The sequence below is a fragment of the Salmo salar genome, chromosome 23 (assembly GCF_965601325.2).
Source record: "Salmo salar chromosome 23, fSalSal1, whole genome shotgun sequence".
Classification (NCBI taxonomy): domain Eukaryota; kingdom Metazoa; phylum Chordata; class Actinopteri; order Salmoniformes; family Salmonidae; genus Salmo; species Salmo salar.
Window position 1 is genome coordinate 51858096 of NC_138313.1, and position 17272 is coordinate 51875367.

Below are 17272 nucleotides of genomic sequence, written 5' to 3' on the forward strand. Positions count from 1 at the left end.
GACTGACTGATTGACTGACAGACTGATTGACTGACTGACTGACTGATTGACTTACTGACTGACTGACTGACTGACTGATTGATTGACTGACTGACTGACTGATTGACTGACTGACTGATTAACTGACTGACTGATTAACTGACTGATTGATTCATGTATCAACCCATGCAGGCTGGCAGGGAGTGGAGTGCTCTACTCTGTGCTCCAGTGGTAGCTGGGGTCTGGGCTGTAACCAGAGCTGTCTGTGTGCCAACGGCGCAGCCTGTGACCCCATGGATGGTGTCTGTACCTGCTCCCCAGGCTGGCGAGGGGAGCACTGCCTCCTACCCTGTCCTGTAAGTACTGACCCCTGACCCTAACCCTAACCCTAACCCTAATCCCCAGGTTGGCGAGGGGAGCACTGCCTCCTACCCTGTCCTGTAAGTACTGACCCCTGACCCTAATCCTGACCCTAATCCTGACCCTAATCCTGACCCTAATCCTGACCCTAATCCTGACCCTAACCCTGACCCTAACCCTGACCCTAATCCTGACCCTAATCCTAACCCTAACCCTGACCCTAATCCTGATCCTAATCCTGATCCTAATCCTGACCCTAATCCTGACCCTAATCCTGACCCTAATCCTGACCCTAATCCTGACCCTAATCCTGAGCCTAATCCTGACCCTAATCCTGAGCCTAATCCTGACCCTAATCCTGAGCCTAATCCTGAGCCTAATCCTGAGCCTAATCCTGACCCTAATCCTGATCCTAACCCTAATCCTGACCCTAATCCTGATCCTAACCCTGACCCTAATCCTGACCCTAATCCTGACCCTAATCCTGATCCTAACACTGCTTCCTACCCTGTACTGTGAGTGTCTCTGTCACAATGGAACTATGCTGAACAAAAATATAAACACAACTTGCAACAATTTCAACGATTTTACTGAGTTACAGATTCATGTAAGGAAATCAGTCAATTGGGCTGGCGTGGTTACACGTTGTCTGCAGTTGTGAGGTCGGTTGGACTTACTGACAAATTCTCTAAAACGACGTTGGAGGCGGCTTATGGTAGAGAAATAAACATAAAATTCTCTGGCAACAGCTCTGGTGGACATTCCTGCAGTCAGCATGCCAATTGCACTGCTCCCTCACAACTTGAGACATCTGTGGCCATTGTGTTGTGTTGTTGTGACAAAACTGCACATTGTAGAGTGGCCTTTTATTGTCCCCAGCACAAGGTGCACCTGTGTAATGATCATGTTGTTTAATCAGTTTCTTGATATGACACACCAAGCAGGTGGATGGATTATCTTGGCAAAAGGATAAAATGCTCACTAAAAGGGACGGAAACAAATTTGTGCCAAAAAACATTTGAGAAAAACATTTTTTTATTATTTTTTATTTCAGCTCATGGAACCAACATTTTACACTTTTGGGTTTATATTTGTTGTTCTGTGTAGTTGGTTGAAGGCAGTTTGCACAAAGCCTATTACATTGTAATTATTCTTCTGTCACTACATTTTAAAAGCCACTGGCCACTGTATTATCTGCCTGAAATATGTTTATTTTGATATGTGTAACAATATTGATGTTGCTGTTGTTTATATTGATGTTGTTGTTGTCAGGATGGAATGTACGGTCTGGAGTGTCGTGGGCGTTGTGACTGTAGTCACGGTGATGGCTGTGACCACGTCACCGGATTCTGTCGCTGCCTCGCTGGATGGACAGGTCAGTACTATGGTAGGATACAGAGAGACAGGTCAGTACTATGGTAGGATACAGAGACAGGTCAGTACTATGGTAGGATACAGAGAGACAGGTCAGTACTATGGTAGGATACAGAGAGACAGGTCAGTGCTATGGTAGGATACAGAGAGACAGGTCAGTACTATGGTAGGATACAGAGAGACAGGTCAGTGCTATGGTAGGATACAGAGAGACAGGTCAGTACTATGGTAGGATACAGAGAGACAGGTCAGTACTATGGTAGGATACAGAGAGACAGGTCAGTGCTATGGTAGGATACAGAGAGACAGGTCAGTGCTATGGTAGGATACAGAGAGACAGGTCAGTGCTATGGTAGGATACAGAGAGACAGGTCAGTACTATGGTAGGATACAGAGAGATAGGTCAGTACTATGGTAGGATACACAGAGACAGGTCAGTACTATGGTAGGATACACAGAGACAGGTCAGTACTATGGTAGGATACAGAGAGACAGGTCAGTACTATGGTAGGATACAGAGAGACAGGTCAGTACTATGGTAGGATCCAGAGAGACAGGTCAGTGCTATGGTAGGATACAGAGAGACAGGTCAGTACTATGGTAGGATACAGAGAGACAGGTCAGTACTATGGTAGGATACAGAGACAGGTCAGTACTATGGTAGGATACAGAGAGACAGGTCAGTACTATGGTAGGATACAGAGAGACAGGTCAGTACTATGGTAGGATACAGAGAGACAGGTCAGTACTATGGTAGGATACAGAGAGACAGGTCAGTACTATGGTAGGATACAGAGAGACAGGTCAGTACTATGGTAGGATACAGAGAGACAGGTCAGTACTATGGTAGGATACAGAGACAGGTCAGTGCTATGGTAGGATACAGAGAGACAGGTCAGTACTATGGTAGGATACAGAGGTACAGGTCAGTACTATGGTAGGATACAGAGAGACAGGTCAGTGCTATGGTAGGATACAGAGAGACAGGTCAGTGCTATGGTAGGATACAGAGAGACAGGTCAGTACTATGGTAGGATACAGAGAGACAGGTCAGTACTATGGTAGGATATAGAGAGACAGGTCAGTACTATGGTAGGATACAGAGAGACAGGTCAGTACTATGGTAGGATACAGAGACAGGTCAGTACTATGGTAGGATACAGAGAGACAGGTCAGTACTATGGTAGGATACAGAGAGACAGGTCAGTGCTATGGTAGGATACAGAGATACAGGTCAGTGCTATGGTAGGATACAGAGAGACAGGTCAGTACTATGGTAGGATACAGAGAGACAGGTCAATACTATGGTAGGATACAGAGAGACAGGTCAGTGCTATGGTAGGATATAGAGATACAGGTCAGTACTATGGTAGGATACAGAGAGACAGGTCAGTGCTATGGTAGGATACAGAGAGACAGGTCAGTGCTATGGTAGGATACAGAGAGACAGGTCAGTACTATGGTAGGATACAGAGAGACAGGTCAGTTCTATGGTAGGATACAGAGAGACAGGTCAGTACTATGGTAGGATACAGAGAGACAGGTCAGTACTATGGTAGGATACAGAGAGACAGGTCAGTGCTATGGTAGGATACAGAGAGACATGTCAGTGCTATGGTAGGATACAGAGAGACAGGTCAGTGCTATGGTAGGATACAGAGAGACAGGTCAGTACTATGGTAGGATACAGAGAGACAGGTCAGTACTATGGTATGATACAGAGAGACAGGTCAGTGCTATGGTAGGATATAGAGATACAGGTCAGTACTATGGTAGGATACAGAGAGACAGGTCAGTGCTATGGTAGGATACAGAGAGACAGGTCAGTGCTATGGTAGGATATAGAGAGACAGGTCAGTACTATGGTAGGATACAGAGAGACAGGTCAGTACTATGGTAGGATACAGAGACAGGTCAGTACTATGGTAGGATACAGAGAGACAGGTCAGTACTATGGTGGGATACAGAGAGACAGGTCAGTACTATGGTAGGATACAGAGAGAGGTCAGTACTATGGTAGGATACAGAGAGACAGGTCAGTACTATGGTAGGATACAGAGAGACAGGTCAGTACTATGGTAGGATACAGAGACAGGTCAGTACTATGGGAGGATACAGAGAGACAGGTCAGTACTATGGTAGGATACAGAGAGACAGGTCAGTACTATGGTAGGATACAGAGAGACAGGTCAGTACTATGGTAGGATACAGAGAGACAGGTCAGTGCTATGGTAGGATACAGAGAGACAGGTCAGTAATATGGTAGGATAAAGAGAGACAGGTCAGTGCTATGGTAGGATACAGAGAGACAGGTCAGTACTATGGTAGGATACAGAGAGACAGGTCAGTACTATGGTAGGATACAGAGAGACAGGTCAGTGCTATGGTAGGATACAGAGAGACAGGTCAGTGCTATGGTAGGATACAGAGAGACAGGTCAGTACTATGGTAGGATACAGAGACAGGTGAGTACTATGGTAGGATACAGAGAGACAGGTCAGTACTATGGTAGGATACAGAGACAGGTGAGTACTAGGGTAGGATACACAGAGACAGGTCAGTACTATGGTTGGATACAGAGAGACAGGTCAGTACTATGGTAGGATACAGAGAGACAGGTCAGTACTATGGTAGGATACAGAGAGACAGGTCAGTGCTATGGTAGGATACAGAGAGACAGGTCAGTACTATGGAAGGATACAGAGAGACAGGTCAGTACTATGGTAGGATACAGAGACAGGTCAGTACTATGGTAGGATACAGAGAGACAGGTCAGTACTATGGTAGGATACAGAGAGACAGGTCAGTACTATGGTAGGATACAGAGACAGGTCAGTACTATGGTAGGATACAGAGAGACAGGTCAGTACTATGGTAGGATACAGAGAGACAGGTCAGTACTATGGTAGGATACAGAGAGACAGGTCAGTACTATGGTAGGATACAGAGAGACAGGTCAGTACTATGGTAGGATACAGAGAGACAGGTCAGTGCTATGGTAGGATACAGAGACAGGTCAGTGCTATGGTAGGATACAGAGAGACAGGTCAGTACTATGGTAGGATACAGAGATACAGGTCAGTACTATGGTAGGATACAGAGAGACAGGTCAGTGCTATGGTAGGATACAGAGAGACAGGTCAGTGCTATGGTAGGATACAGAGAGACAGGTCAGTACTATGGTAGGATACAGAGAGACAGGTCAGTACTATGGTAGGATATAGAGAGACAGGTCAGTACTATGGTAGGATACAGAGAGACAGGTCAGTACTATGGTAGGATACAGAGACAGGTCAGTACTATGGTAGGATACAGAGAGACAGGTCAGTACTATGGTAGGATACAGAGAGACAGGTCAGTACTATGGTAGGATACAGAGAGACAGGTCAGTACTATGGTAGGATACAGAGAGACAGGTCAGTGCTATGGTAGGATACAGAGATACAGGTCAGTGCTATGGTAGGATACAGAGAGACAGGTCAGTACTATGGTAGGATACAGAGAGACAGGTCAATACTATGGTAGGATACTGAGAGACAGGTCAGTGCTATGGTAGGATATAGAGATACAGGTCAGTACTATGGTAGGATACAGAGAGACAGGTCAGTGCTATGGTAGGATACAGAGAGACAGGTCAGTGCTATGGTAGGATATAGAGATACAGGTCAGTGCTATGGTAGGATACAGAGAGACAGGTCAGTACTATGGTAGGATACAGAGAGACAGGTCAGTGCTATGGTAGGATACAGAGAGACAGGTCAGTACTAAGGTTAGGATACAGAGAGACAGGTCAGTACTATGGTAGGATACAGAGAGACAGGTCAGTGCTATGGTAGGATACAGAGAGACATTTCAGTGCTATGGTAGGATACAGAGAGACAGGTCAGTGCTATGGTAGGATACAGAGAGACAGGTCAGTACTATGGTAGGATACAGAGAGACAGGTCAGTACTATGGTATGATACAGAGAGACAGGTCAGTGCTATGGTAGGATATAGAGATACAGGTCAGTACTATGGTAGGATACAGAGAGACAGGTCAGTGCTATGGTAGGATACAGAGAGACAGGTCAGTGCTATGGTAGGATATAGAGATACAGGTCAGTGCTATGGTAGGATACAGAGAGACAGGTCAGTACTATGGTAGGATACAGAGAGACAGGTCAGTGCTATGGTAGGATACAGAGAGACAGGTCAGTGCTATGGTAGGATATAGAGATACAGGTCAGTGCTATGGTAGGATACAGAGAGACAGGTCAGTACTATGGTAGGATACAGAGAGACAGGTCAGTGCTATGGTAGGATACAGAGAGACAGGTCAGTACTATGGTAGGATACAGAGAGACAGGTCAGTACTATGGTAGGATACAGAGAGACAGGTCAGTACTATGGTAGGATACAGAGACAGGTCAGTACTATGGTAGGATACAGAGAGACAGGTCAGTACTATGGTAGGATACAGAGAGACAGGTCAGCACTATGGTAGGATACAGAGGGACAGGTCTCTCTCTCTCCTTGTGTCTCTGTCCCTCTCTCTCTCTCCTTGTGTCTCTGTCCCTCTCTCTCATGCGGCAGCATATGCGGTCTGTGTGTATCTAACTTAAAGTGACAGGCGTAAAAGTGTATCCATCTCTGTCTGGGCAGGGAAAGAACATGGGCGCAATAGATTATGGTCATTGTAGTTAAATACCACATTTTTTTTGTGTGTTGAACTAGGTTGAGTATTTGCTTAATGAAAACTACAACTCCCTTCAGCCCAGCATCCCATATAGGTCTTGTCATGATTTCTCTAGAGAATGATTTGATTTCTCTCTAGAGAAACTGTGTTGTACTCACAATTATATTTAAAAAAAAGTAATAATAATATGAAAAATTATTTCAAATAATATTTATAAAATATATTTTTATTTTTTTTATTTTATAAATAAAATTAAAATAAATGTAAGTACTTGAACCATGGTTGGTCAAATAGTTTAATATTCGAAACCCTCCCGAAATTTCTGTTAATCGCTCAGAACTACTAGAGAATGTCACGTCCTGACCAGTATAAGGGGTTATTTGTTATTGTAGTTTGGTCAGGGCGTGGCAGGGGATGTGTTTGTTTTGTGTTGTCGGGGTTTTGTATTATGTTTTGTATTTCTATGGTGTTTCTATGTTGTGTATTTCTTTGTTTTTGGCCTCGTATGGCTCTCAATCAGGAACAGCTGTACATCGTTGTTGCTGATTGAGAGTCATACTTAGGTAGCCCTGTTTTTTTCACCTGTCCCTTTGTGGGAAGTTGTTTTTGCATAGCTGTGTGTGTGTGTGTAGCCTGCAAGACTGTTCGATCGATCGTTTTCTTGTTTTGTTTTGTTAAGTGTTCAGTAAAAGTTAAGATGAGCACTCAACCCGCGGCGCCTTGGTCCACTCCGTACGACACTCGTTACAGAGACAGTCTTGGGAGTCTGGGCATTTCGGAAAGTATTCAGACCCCTTGAGGTTTTTCCACATTTTGTTACGTCACAGCCTTATTCTAAAATGGATTACATAAATACACATTCTCAGTAATCTACACATAATACCCCATAATGACAAAGCGAAAACAAGTTATTTTGACATTTTTGCAAATGTATTAAAAAAGAAAACAAAACGACCTTATTTATTACATCAGTATTCAGAGCCTTTGCTATGAGACTCGAAATTGAGCTCAGGCGCATCCTGTTTCCATTGATCATCCTTGAGATGTTTCTACAACTTGATTGGAGTCCACCTGTGGTAAATTCAATTCATTAGACATGATCTGGAATGGTACACACCTGTCTATATAAGGTCTCACAGATGACAGTACATGTCAGAGTAAAAACCAAGCTACGAGGTCGAAGGAATTGTCCGTAAAGCTCCAAGACTGGATTGTTTCGAGGCACTGATCTTGGGAAGGGTACCAAAATATTTCTGCAGCATTTAAGAGGTCCCCAAGAACACAGTGGCCTCCATCATTCTTAAATGGAAGAAGTTTACACAGTGTGTAGTATGATTAGTACACAGTATGTAGTATGATTAGTACACAGTATGTAGTATGATTAGTATACAGTATGTAGTATGATTAGTATACAGTATGTAGTATGATTAGTACACAGTATGTAGTATGATTAGTACACAGTATGTAGTATGATTAGTACACAGTATGTAGTATGATTAGTATACAGTATGTAGTATGATTAGTATACAGTATGTAGTATGATTAGTACACAGTATGTAGTATGATTAGTACACAGTATGTAGTATGATTAGTACACAGTATGTAGTATGATTAGTACACAGTATGTAGTATGATTAGTACACAGTATGTAGTATGATTAGTATACAGTATGTAGTATGATTAGTATACAGTATGTAGTATGATTAGTACACAGTATGTAGTATGATTAGTACACAGTATGTAGTATGATTAGTATACAGTATGTAGTATGATTAGTATACAGTATGTAGTATGATTAGTACACAGTATGTAGTATGATTAGTACACAGTATGTAGTATGATTAGTACACAGTATGTAGTATGATTAGTATACAGTATGTAGTATGATTAGTATACAGTATGTAGTATGATTAGTACACAGTATGTAGTATGATTAGTACACAGTATGTAGTATGATTAGTACACAGTATGTAGTATGATTAGTATACAGTATGTAGTATGATTAGTATACAGTATGTAGTATGATTAGTACACAGTATGTAGTATGATTAGTATACAGTATGTAGTATGATTAGTACACAGTATGTAGTATGATTAGTACACAGTATGTAGTATGATTAGTATACAGTATGTAATATGATTAGTATACAGTATTTAGTATGATTAGTACAAAGTAATTAGTTTAAGTAGGTAGTAGCCAGGCCTGTGTGTGTGTGTGTGTGTGTGTGTGTGTGTGTGTGTGTGTGTGTGTGTGTGTGTGTGTGTGTGTGTGTGTGTGTGTGTGTGTGTCTAAGTAATGTTCTGGTAATTAAAAGGTGTTGTTTGTTTGTGCTTTGAGCCTGCGTGATAGAAATGCTTAGAGATGGGAGGAATCGTGATCTAATTTAACTCACTTGAAACGTGGGTTGTAATCATGTTTAAATTACACACACACACACACACACACACACACACACACACACACACACACACACACACGTCTGTAATGATGTTTAAATTACACACACACACACACACACACACAGACACACACACAGACACACACACACACACACACACACACACACACACAGAGACACACAGACACACACACAGACACACACACACACACACACACACACACACGTCTGTAATGATGTTTAAATTACACACACACACACACACACACACAGACACACACACAGACACACACACACACACACACACACACACACACACACACAGAGACACACAGACACACACACAGACACACACACAGACACACACACACAGATGTCTGTAATGATGTTTAAATTGCCTCTGGCTGTCGGTGGTGATACACGACCATTTGAATGATTCACTTGATGAATTATATAGCAACGAATGGTTAAATCACAACTCAACATACCTCTCCAATATAATATTACCTCCGCTGTCATACATTAGCAAACTCTGTAACTTCTCAGTGTGTCATTGAAACTAGACAAGCCTACTACCCTATTCATCTCCCTCAGGACCAAAACCTAGAAGTCTGTCAGTTTTAACAGCCTACTACCCTATTCATCTCCCTCAGGACCAAAACCTAGAAGTCTGTCAGTTTTAACAGTCTACTACCCTATTCATCTCCCTCAGGACCAAAACCTAGAAGTATGTCAGTTTTAACAGTCTACTACCCTATTCATCTCCCTCAGGACCAAAACCTAGAAGTATGTCAGTTTTAACAGTCTACTACCCTATTCATCTCCCTCAGGACCAAAACCTAGAAGTATGTCAGTTTTAACAGTCTACTACCCTATTCATTTCCCTCAGGACCAAAACCTAGAAGTCTGTCAGTTTTAACAGTCTACTACCCTATTCATTTCCCTCAGGACCAATACCTAGAAGTCTGTCAGTTTTAACAGTCTACTACCCTATTCATCTCCCTCAGGACCAAAACCTAGAAGTCTGTCAGTTTTAACAGGCTACTACCCTATTCATCTCCCTCAGGACCAAAACCTAGAAGTCTGTCAGTTTTAACAGGCTACTACCCTATTCATCTCCCTCAGGACCAAAACCTAGACGTCTGTCAGTTTTAACAGTCTACTACCCTATTCATTTCCCTCAGGACCAAAACCTAGAAGTATGTCAGTTTTAACATTCTACTACCCTATTCATTTCCCTCAGGACCAAAACCTAGAAGTCTGTCAGTTTTAACATTCTACTACCCTATTCATCTCCCTCAGGACCAAAACCTAGAAGTCTGTCAGTTTTAACAGTCTACTACCCTATTCATTTCCCTCAGGACCAAAACCTAGACGTCTGTCAGTTTTAACAGTCTACTACCCTATTCATCTCCCTCAGGACCAAAACCTAGAAGTCTGTCAGTTTTAACAGCCTACTACCCTATTCATTTCCCTCAGGACCAAAACCTAGAAGTATGTCAGTTTTAACAGTCTACTACCCTATTCATCTCCCTCAGGACCAAAACCTAGAAGTCTGTCAGTTTTAACAGGCTACTACCCTATTCATCTCCCTCAGGACCAAAACCTAGAAGTCTGTCAGTTTTAACAGCCTACTACCCTATTCATTTCCCTCAGGACCAAAACCTAGAAGTATGTCAGTTTTAACATTCTACTACCCTATTCATCTCCCTCAGGACCAAAACCTAGAAGTCTGTCAGTTTTAACAGCCTACTACCCTATTCATTTCCCTCAGGACCAAAACCTAGAAGTATGTCAGTTTTAACAGGCTACTACCCTATTCATCTCCCTCAGGACCAAAACCTAGACGTCTGTCAGTTTTAACAGTCTACTACCCTATTCATCTCCCTCAGGACCAAAACCTAGAAGTCTGTCAGTTTTAACAGCCTACTACCCTATTCATCTCCCTCAGGACCAAAACCTAGAAGTCTGTCAGTTTTAACAGGCTACTACCCTATTCATCTCCCTCAGGACCAAAACCTAGAAGTCTGTCAGTTTTAACAGTCTACTACCCTATTAATTTCCCTCAGGACCAAAACCTAGAAGTCTGTCAGTTTTAACAGTCTACTACCCTATTCATCTCCCTCAGGACCAAAACCTAGAAGTCTGTCAGTTTTTATAGTCTACTACCCTATTCATCTCCCTCAGGACCAATACCTAGAAGTCTGTCAGTTTTAGCAGTCTACTACCCTATTCATTTCCCTCAGGACCAATACCTAGAAGTATCTCCATTTTAACAGTCTCTTGTGTTCCAGCCTCCCACGGCTAAATAATAGGTCTTATCTAGACTGTATGGATATATATGTTACTGTATGTGTAGAGTATATATCTGTTACTGTATGTGTAGAGTATATATATGTTACTGTATGGATATATATGTTACTGTATGTGTAGAGTATATATCTGTTACTGTATGTGTAGAGTATATATCTGTTACTGTATGGATATATATGTTACTGTATGTGTAGAGTATATATCTGTTACTGTATGTGTAGAGTATATATATGTTACTGTATGGATATATATGTTACTGTATGGATATATATGTTACTGTACTGATATATCTGTTACTGTATGGATATATATGTTACTGTATGTGTAGAGTATATATCTGTTACTGTATGTGTAGAGTATATATATATATATGTTACTGTATGGATATATCTGTTACTGTATGGATATATATGTTACTGTACTGATATATCTGTTACTGTATGGATATATATGTTACTGTATGTGTAGAGTATTTATATGTTACTGTATGTGTAGAGTATATATATATATATATATGTTACTGTATGGATATATCTGTTACTGTATGGATATATTTGTTACTGTATGTGTAGAGTATATATCTGTTACTGTATGTGTAGAGTATATATATGTTACTGTATGGATATATATGTTACTGTATGTGTAGAGTATATATATGTTACTGTATGGATATATATGTTACTGTATGTGTAGAGTATATATATGTTACTGTATGGATATATATGTTATTATATATGTTATTATTCTACAATGTGGAAAATTCTAAAAAATTAAGAAAAACCCTGGAATGAGTCCAAACTTTTGACTGGTACTGTATATATTATGTATAAGCAGGAAATAGAAGCCAAAGTGTTGTCGTCCATTAGTTTACTCCAATTAGGGGTTGGATGGTAGGGTTAGGGGAAAATAATACAGGTAAATATATATAAAAAAATATATATTTTATATATACAGTGCATTCGGAAAGTATTCAGACCCATTCACTTTTTCCACATTTTGTTACGTTACTGCCTTATTCTAAAATGGATTACATTGTTTTTTCCCCCTCATCAATTTACACACAATGCACCATAATTACTAAGTGAAAACAGTTTTGGGGGGATTTTTTTTTGCAAATGTATTAAACATTTTAAACAGAAATACCTTATTTACATAAGTAATTCAGACCCTTTGCTATGAGACTCAAAATTGAGCTCAGGCGCATCCTGTTTCCATTGATCATCCTTGAGATGTTTCTACAACTTGATTGGAGTCCACCTGTGGTCAATTCAATTGATTGGACATGATATGGAAAGGCGCACACCTGTCTATATAAGGTCCCACAGTTGACAGTGCATGTCAGAGCAAAAACCAAGCCATGAGGTTGAAGGAATTGTCCGTAGAGAACACAGTGGTTTGGAACCACCAAGACTCTTCCTAGAGCTGGCCGCCCGGCCAAACTGAGCAATCGGGGGAGAAGGACCTTGGTCAGGGAGGTGACCAAGAACCTGATGGTCACTCTGACAGAGCTCCAGAGTTCCTCTGTGGAGATGGGAGATCCTTCCAGAAGAACAACCATCTCTACAGCACTCCACCAATCAGGCCTTTATGGTAGAGTGGCCAGACGGAAGCCACTCCTCAGTAAAAGGCACATGACAGCCCGCTTGGAGTTTGCCAAAATGCCCCCAATGACTCTCAGACCATGATAAACTAGATTCTCTGGTCTGATGAAACCAAGATGGAACTCTTTGGCCTGATTGCCAAGCATCACATCTGGAGGAAACCTGGCACCATCCCTACGGTGAAGCATGGTGGTGGCAGCATCATGCTGTAGGGATGTTTTTCAGGGGAAGGGACCGGGAGACTAGTCAGGATCGAGGCAATGATGAACGGAGCAAAGTACAGAGAGATCCTTGATGAAAACCTGCTCCAGAGCACTCAGGACCTCAGACTGGGGCGAAGGTTCACCTTCCAACAGGACAACGACCCTATGGATACAGCCAAGACAACGAAAGAGTGACTTTGGGATAAGTCTCTGAATGTCCTTGAGTGGCCCAGCCAGAGCCTGGACTTGAACCCGATCGAACATCTCTGGAGAGACCTGAGAATAGCTGTACAGCGATGCTCCCCATCCAGCCTGTAAGAGCTTGAGAGGATCTGCAGAGAAGAATGGGAGAAACTCCCCAAATACAGGTGTACCAAGCATGTAACGTCATACCCAAGACAATTTGAGGCTGTAATCGCTGTCAAAGGTGCTTCAACAAAGTACAGAGTAAAGGGACTGAATACATATGTAAATGTGATATTTCAGTTGTACATTTTTCATAAATGTGAAAGAATTTCTAAAAACCTGTTTTTGCTTTGTCATTATGGGGTATTGTGATGTCATTATGGGGTATTGTGATGTCATTATGGGGTATTGTGATGTCATTATGGGGTATTGTGATGTCATTATGGGGTATTGTGTGTAGATTTATTAGGAAATTGTTCTTTTTTTTATATCAATTTTAGAATAAGGCTGTAACGTAACAAAATGTGGAGTTTTGTCAAGGGGTCTGAATACCGAAATGCTCTGTATATAGTGAATATATTGTCTAAGGGGTATTGAAAATGATGCAGACAATTACATTGATAGAAGCCACAATCTATCTGCAATATTACCTTATTTTTTTTTAACACTAGTTAGCGAATTTCTTCAAACTGCACGCAGAAACATACAAATGGTATCCAAGAGTTAATCTGATTCTGGGGAAGTAGGTAAAGGGTCACGTTGACAAAAAAAACAAAGCTTCAGGGTATTAAAAAAATTAATTAAGTAAAACACAAAATAATGAACACATTTCAGACCTTTACAGTTAGCACACTCAATGAGTTAGGGTGGGTAATGAAGGACAAAAGGTCACTATAACAACAGTAAACAAGCCTAATCGGTTAGAATACTGGGATCTGTAGTGTAGAAGCCTAAACGGTTAGAATACTGGGATCTGTAGTGTAGAAGCCTAAACGGTTAGAATACTGGGATCTGTAGTGTAGAAGCCTAAACGGTTAGAATACTGGGATCTGTAGTGTAGAAGCCTAAACGGTTAGAATACTGGGATCTGTAGTGTAGAAGCCTAAACGGTTAGAATACTGGGATCTGTAGTGTAGAAGCCTAAACGGTTAGAATACTGGATCTGTAGTGTAGAAGCCTAAACGGTTAGAATACTGGGATCTGTAGTGTAGAAGCCTAAACGGTTAGAATACTGGGATCTGTAGTGTAGAAGCCTAAACGGTTAGAATACTGGGATCTGTAGTGTAGAAGCCTAAACGGTTAGAATACTGGGATCTGTAGTGTAGAAGCCTAAACGGTTAGAATACTGGGATCTGTAGTGTAGAAGCCTAATCGGTTAGAATACTGGATCTGTAGTGTAGAAGCCTAATCGGTTAGAATACTGGGATCTGTAGTGTAGAAGCCTAATCGGTTAGAATACTGGGATCTGTAGTGTAGAAGCCTAAACGGTTAGAATACTGGGATCTGTAGTGTAGAAGCCTAAACGGTTAGAATACTGGGATCTGTAGTGTAGAAGCCTAAACGGTTAGAATACTGGGATCTGTAGTGTAGAAGCCTAAACGGTTAGAATACTGGATCTGTAGTGTAGAAGCCTAAACGGTTAGAATACTGGATCTGTAGTGTAGAAGCCTAAACGGTTAGAATACTGGATCTGTAGTGTAGAAGCCTAAACGGTTAGAATACTGGATCTGTAGTGTAGAAGCCTAAACGGTTAGAATACTGGATCTGTAGTGTAGAAGCCTAAACGGTTAGAATACTGGATCTGTAGTGTAGAAGCCTAAACGGTTAGAATACTGCATCTGTAGTGTAGAAGCCTAAACGGTTAGAATACTGGGATCTGTAGTGTAGAAGCCTAAACGGTTAGAATACTGGATCTGTAGTGTAGAAGCCTAAACGGTTAGAATACTGGGATCTGTAGTGTAGAAGCCTAAACGGTTAGAATACTGGGATCTGTAGTGTAGAAGCCTAAACGGTTAGAATACTGGATCTGTAGTGTAAAAGCCTAAACGGTTAGAATACTGGGATCTGTAGTGTAGAAGCCTAAACGGTTAGAATACTGGGATCTGTAGTGTAGAAGCCTAAACGGTTAGAATACTGGGATCTGTAGTGTAGAAGCCTAAACGGTTAGAATACTGGATCTGTAGTGTAGAAGCCTAAACGGTTAGAATACTGGGATCTGTAGTGTAGAAGCCTAAACGGTTAGAATACTGGGATCTGTAGTGTAGAAGCCTAAACGGTTAGAATACTGGGATCTGTAGTGTAGAAGCCTAAACGGTTAGAATACTGGGATCTGTAGTGTAGAAGCCTAAACGGTTAGAATACTGGATCTGTAGTGTAGAAGCCTAAATGGTTAGAATACTGGATCTGTAGTGTAGAAGCCTAAACGGTTAGAATACTGGGATCTGTAGTGTAGAAGCCTAAACGGTTAGAATACTGGGATCTGTAGTGTAGAAGCCTAAACGGTTAGAATACTGGGATCTGTAGTGTAGAAGCCTAAACGGTTAGAATACTGGGATCTGTAGTGTAGAAGCCTAAACGGTTAGAATACTGGGATCTGTAGTGTAGAAGCCTAAACGGTTAGAATACTGGGATCTGTAGTGTAGAAGCCTAATCGGTTAGAATACTGGGATCTGTAGTGTAGAAGCCTAAACAGTTAGAATACTGGGATCTGTAGTGTAGAAGCCTAAACGGTTAGAATACTGGATCTGTAGTGTAGAAGCCTAAACGGTTAGAATACTGGGATCTGTAGTGTAGAAGCCTAAACGGTTAGAATACTGGATCTGTAGTGTAGAAGCCTAAACGGTTAGAATACTGGGATCTGTAGTGTAGAAGCCTAAACGGTTAGAATACTGGGATCTGTAGTGTAGAAGCCTAATCGGTTAGAATACTGGGATCTGTAGTGTAGAAGCCTAAACGGTTAGAATACTGGATCTGTGGTGTAGAAGCCTAAACGGTTAGAATACTGGGATCTGTAGTGTAGAAACCTAAACGGTTAGAATACTGGGATCTGTAGTGTAGAAGCCTAATCGGTTAGAATACTGGATCTGTAGTGTAGAAGCCTAAACGGTTAGAATACTGGATCTGTGGTGTAGAAGCCTAAACGGTTAGAATACTGGGATCTGTAGTGTAGAAACCTAAACGGTTAGAATACTGGGATCTGTAGTGTAGAAGCCTAATCGGTTAGAATACTGGATCTGTAGTGTAGAAGCCTAAACGGTTAGAATACTGGGATCTGTAGTGTAGAAGCCTAAACGGTTAGAATACTGGATCTGTAGTGTAGAAGCCTAAACGGTTAGAATACTGGGATCTGTAGTGTAGAAGCCTAAACGGTTAGAATACTGGGATCTGTAGTGTAGAAGCCTAAACGGTTAGAATACTGGATCTGTAGTGTAGAAGCCTAATCGGTTAGAATACTGGGATCTGTAGTGTAGAAGCCTAAACGGTTAGAATACTGGATCTGTAGTGTAGAAGCCTAAACGGTTAGAATACTGGGATCTGTAGTGTAGAAGCCTAAACGGTTAGAATACTGGATCTGTAGGAGCAATGTATTTTAATCAGTTATGGTTTATTTGACCTTAAACATATTTATTAATAAAGTTCTCCATTTTTATTAAGCTATGAAGTGTTCCATGCTATGTACAGAACAAATAAGAGGGTATGTGCAGTAAATACTGTCTATAATCTAGATATTCACAATTATTCATCATGGCCTGTTGGCCAAGACGTACCTGGGAGGTCCATTTAATAGCCTAAATGGATTGGGACAGAAATAAAAAAAAAATTGTGTAGCAGCCCATATGGGACTGGCCTTCTCTCCTTAGAAGTGCACTCAGGGAGATAGGAAGGACTCAGGATAGCAGTGGACTCAGGGAGATAGGAAGGACTCAGGATAACAGTGGGCTCAGGGAGATAGGTAGGACTCAGGATAGCCGTAGACTCAGGGAGATAGGTAGGACTCAGGATAGCAGTGGACCATGTCTCAGTACAGGGAGATAAGTAGGACTCAGGATAGCAGTGGACTCAGGGAGATTGGAAGGACTCAGGATAGCAGTGGACTCAGGGAGATAGGAAGGACTCGGGATAACAGTGGGCTCAGGGAGATAGGAAGGACTCAGGATAACAGTGGGCTCAGGGAGATAGG

At 41.5% G+C, this 17272-nt stretch overlaps 1 protein-coding gene across 1 annotated transcript in view; it reads left to right on the top strand.

The window, feature by feature from the left end:
• Window positions 1–17272, top strand: part of megf11 (multiple EGF-like-domains 11) — a 369526-nt gene that overhangs the window by 234009 nt on the left and 118245 nt on the right. The window contains exons 9-10 of the mRNA XM_045706373.2: window positions 172–335; window positions 1612–1714. Of these exons, the coding sequence (XP_045562329.2) occupies window positions 172–335; window positions 1612–1714 (267 nt within the window). The remainder of the gene's footprint in view (window positions 1–171; window positions 336–1611; window positions 1715–17272) is intronic.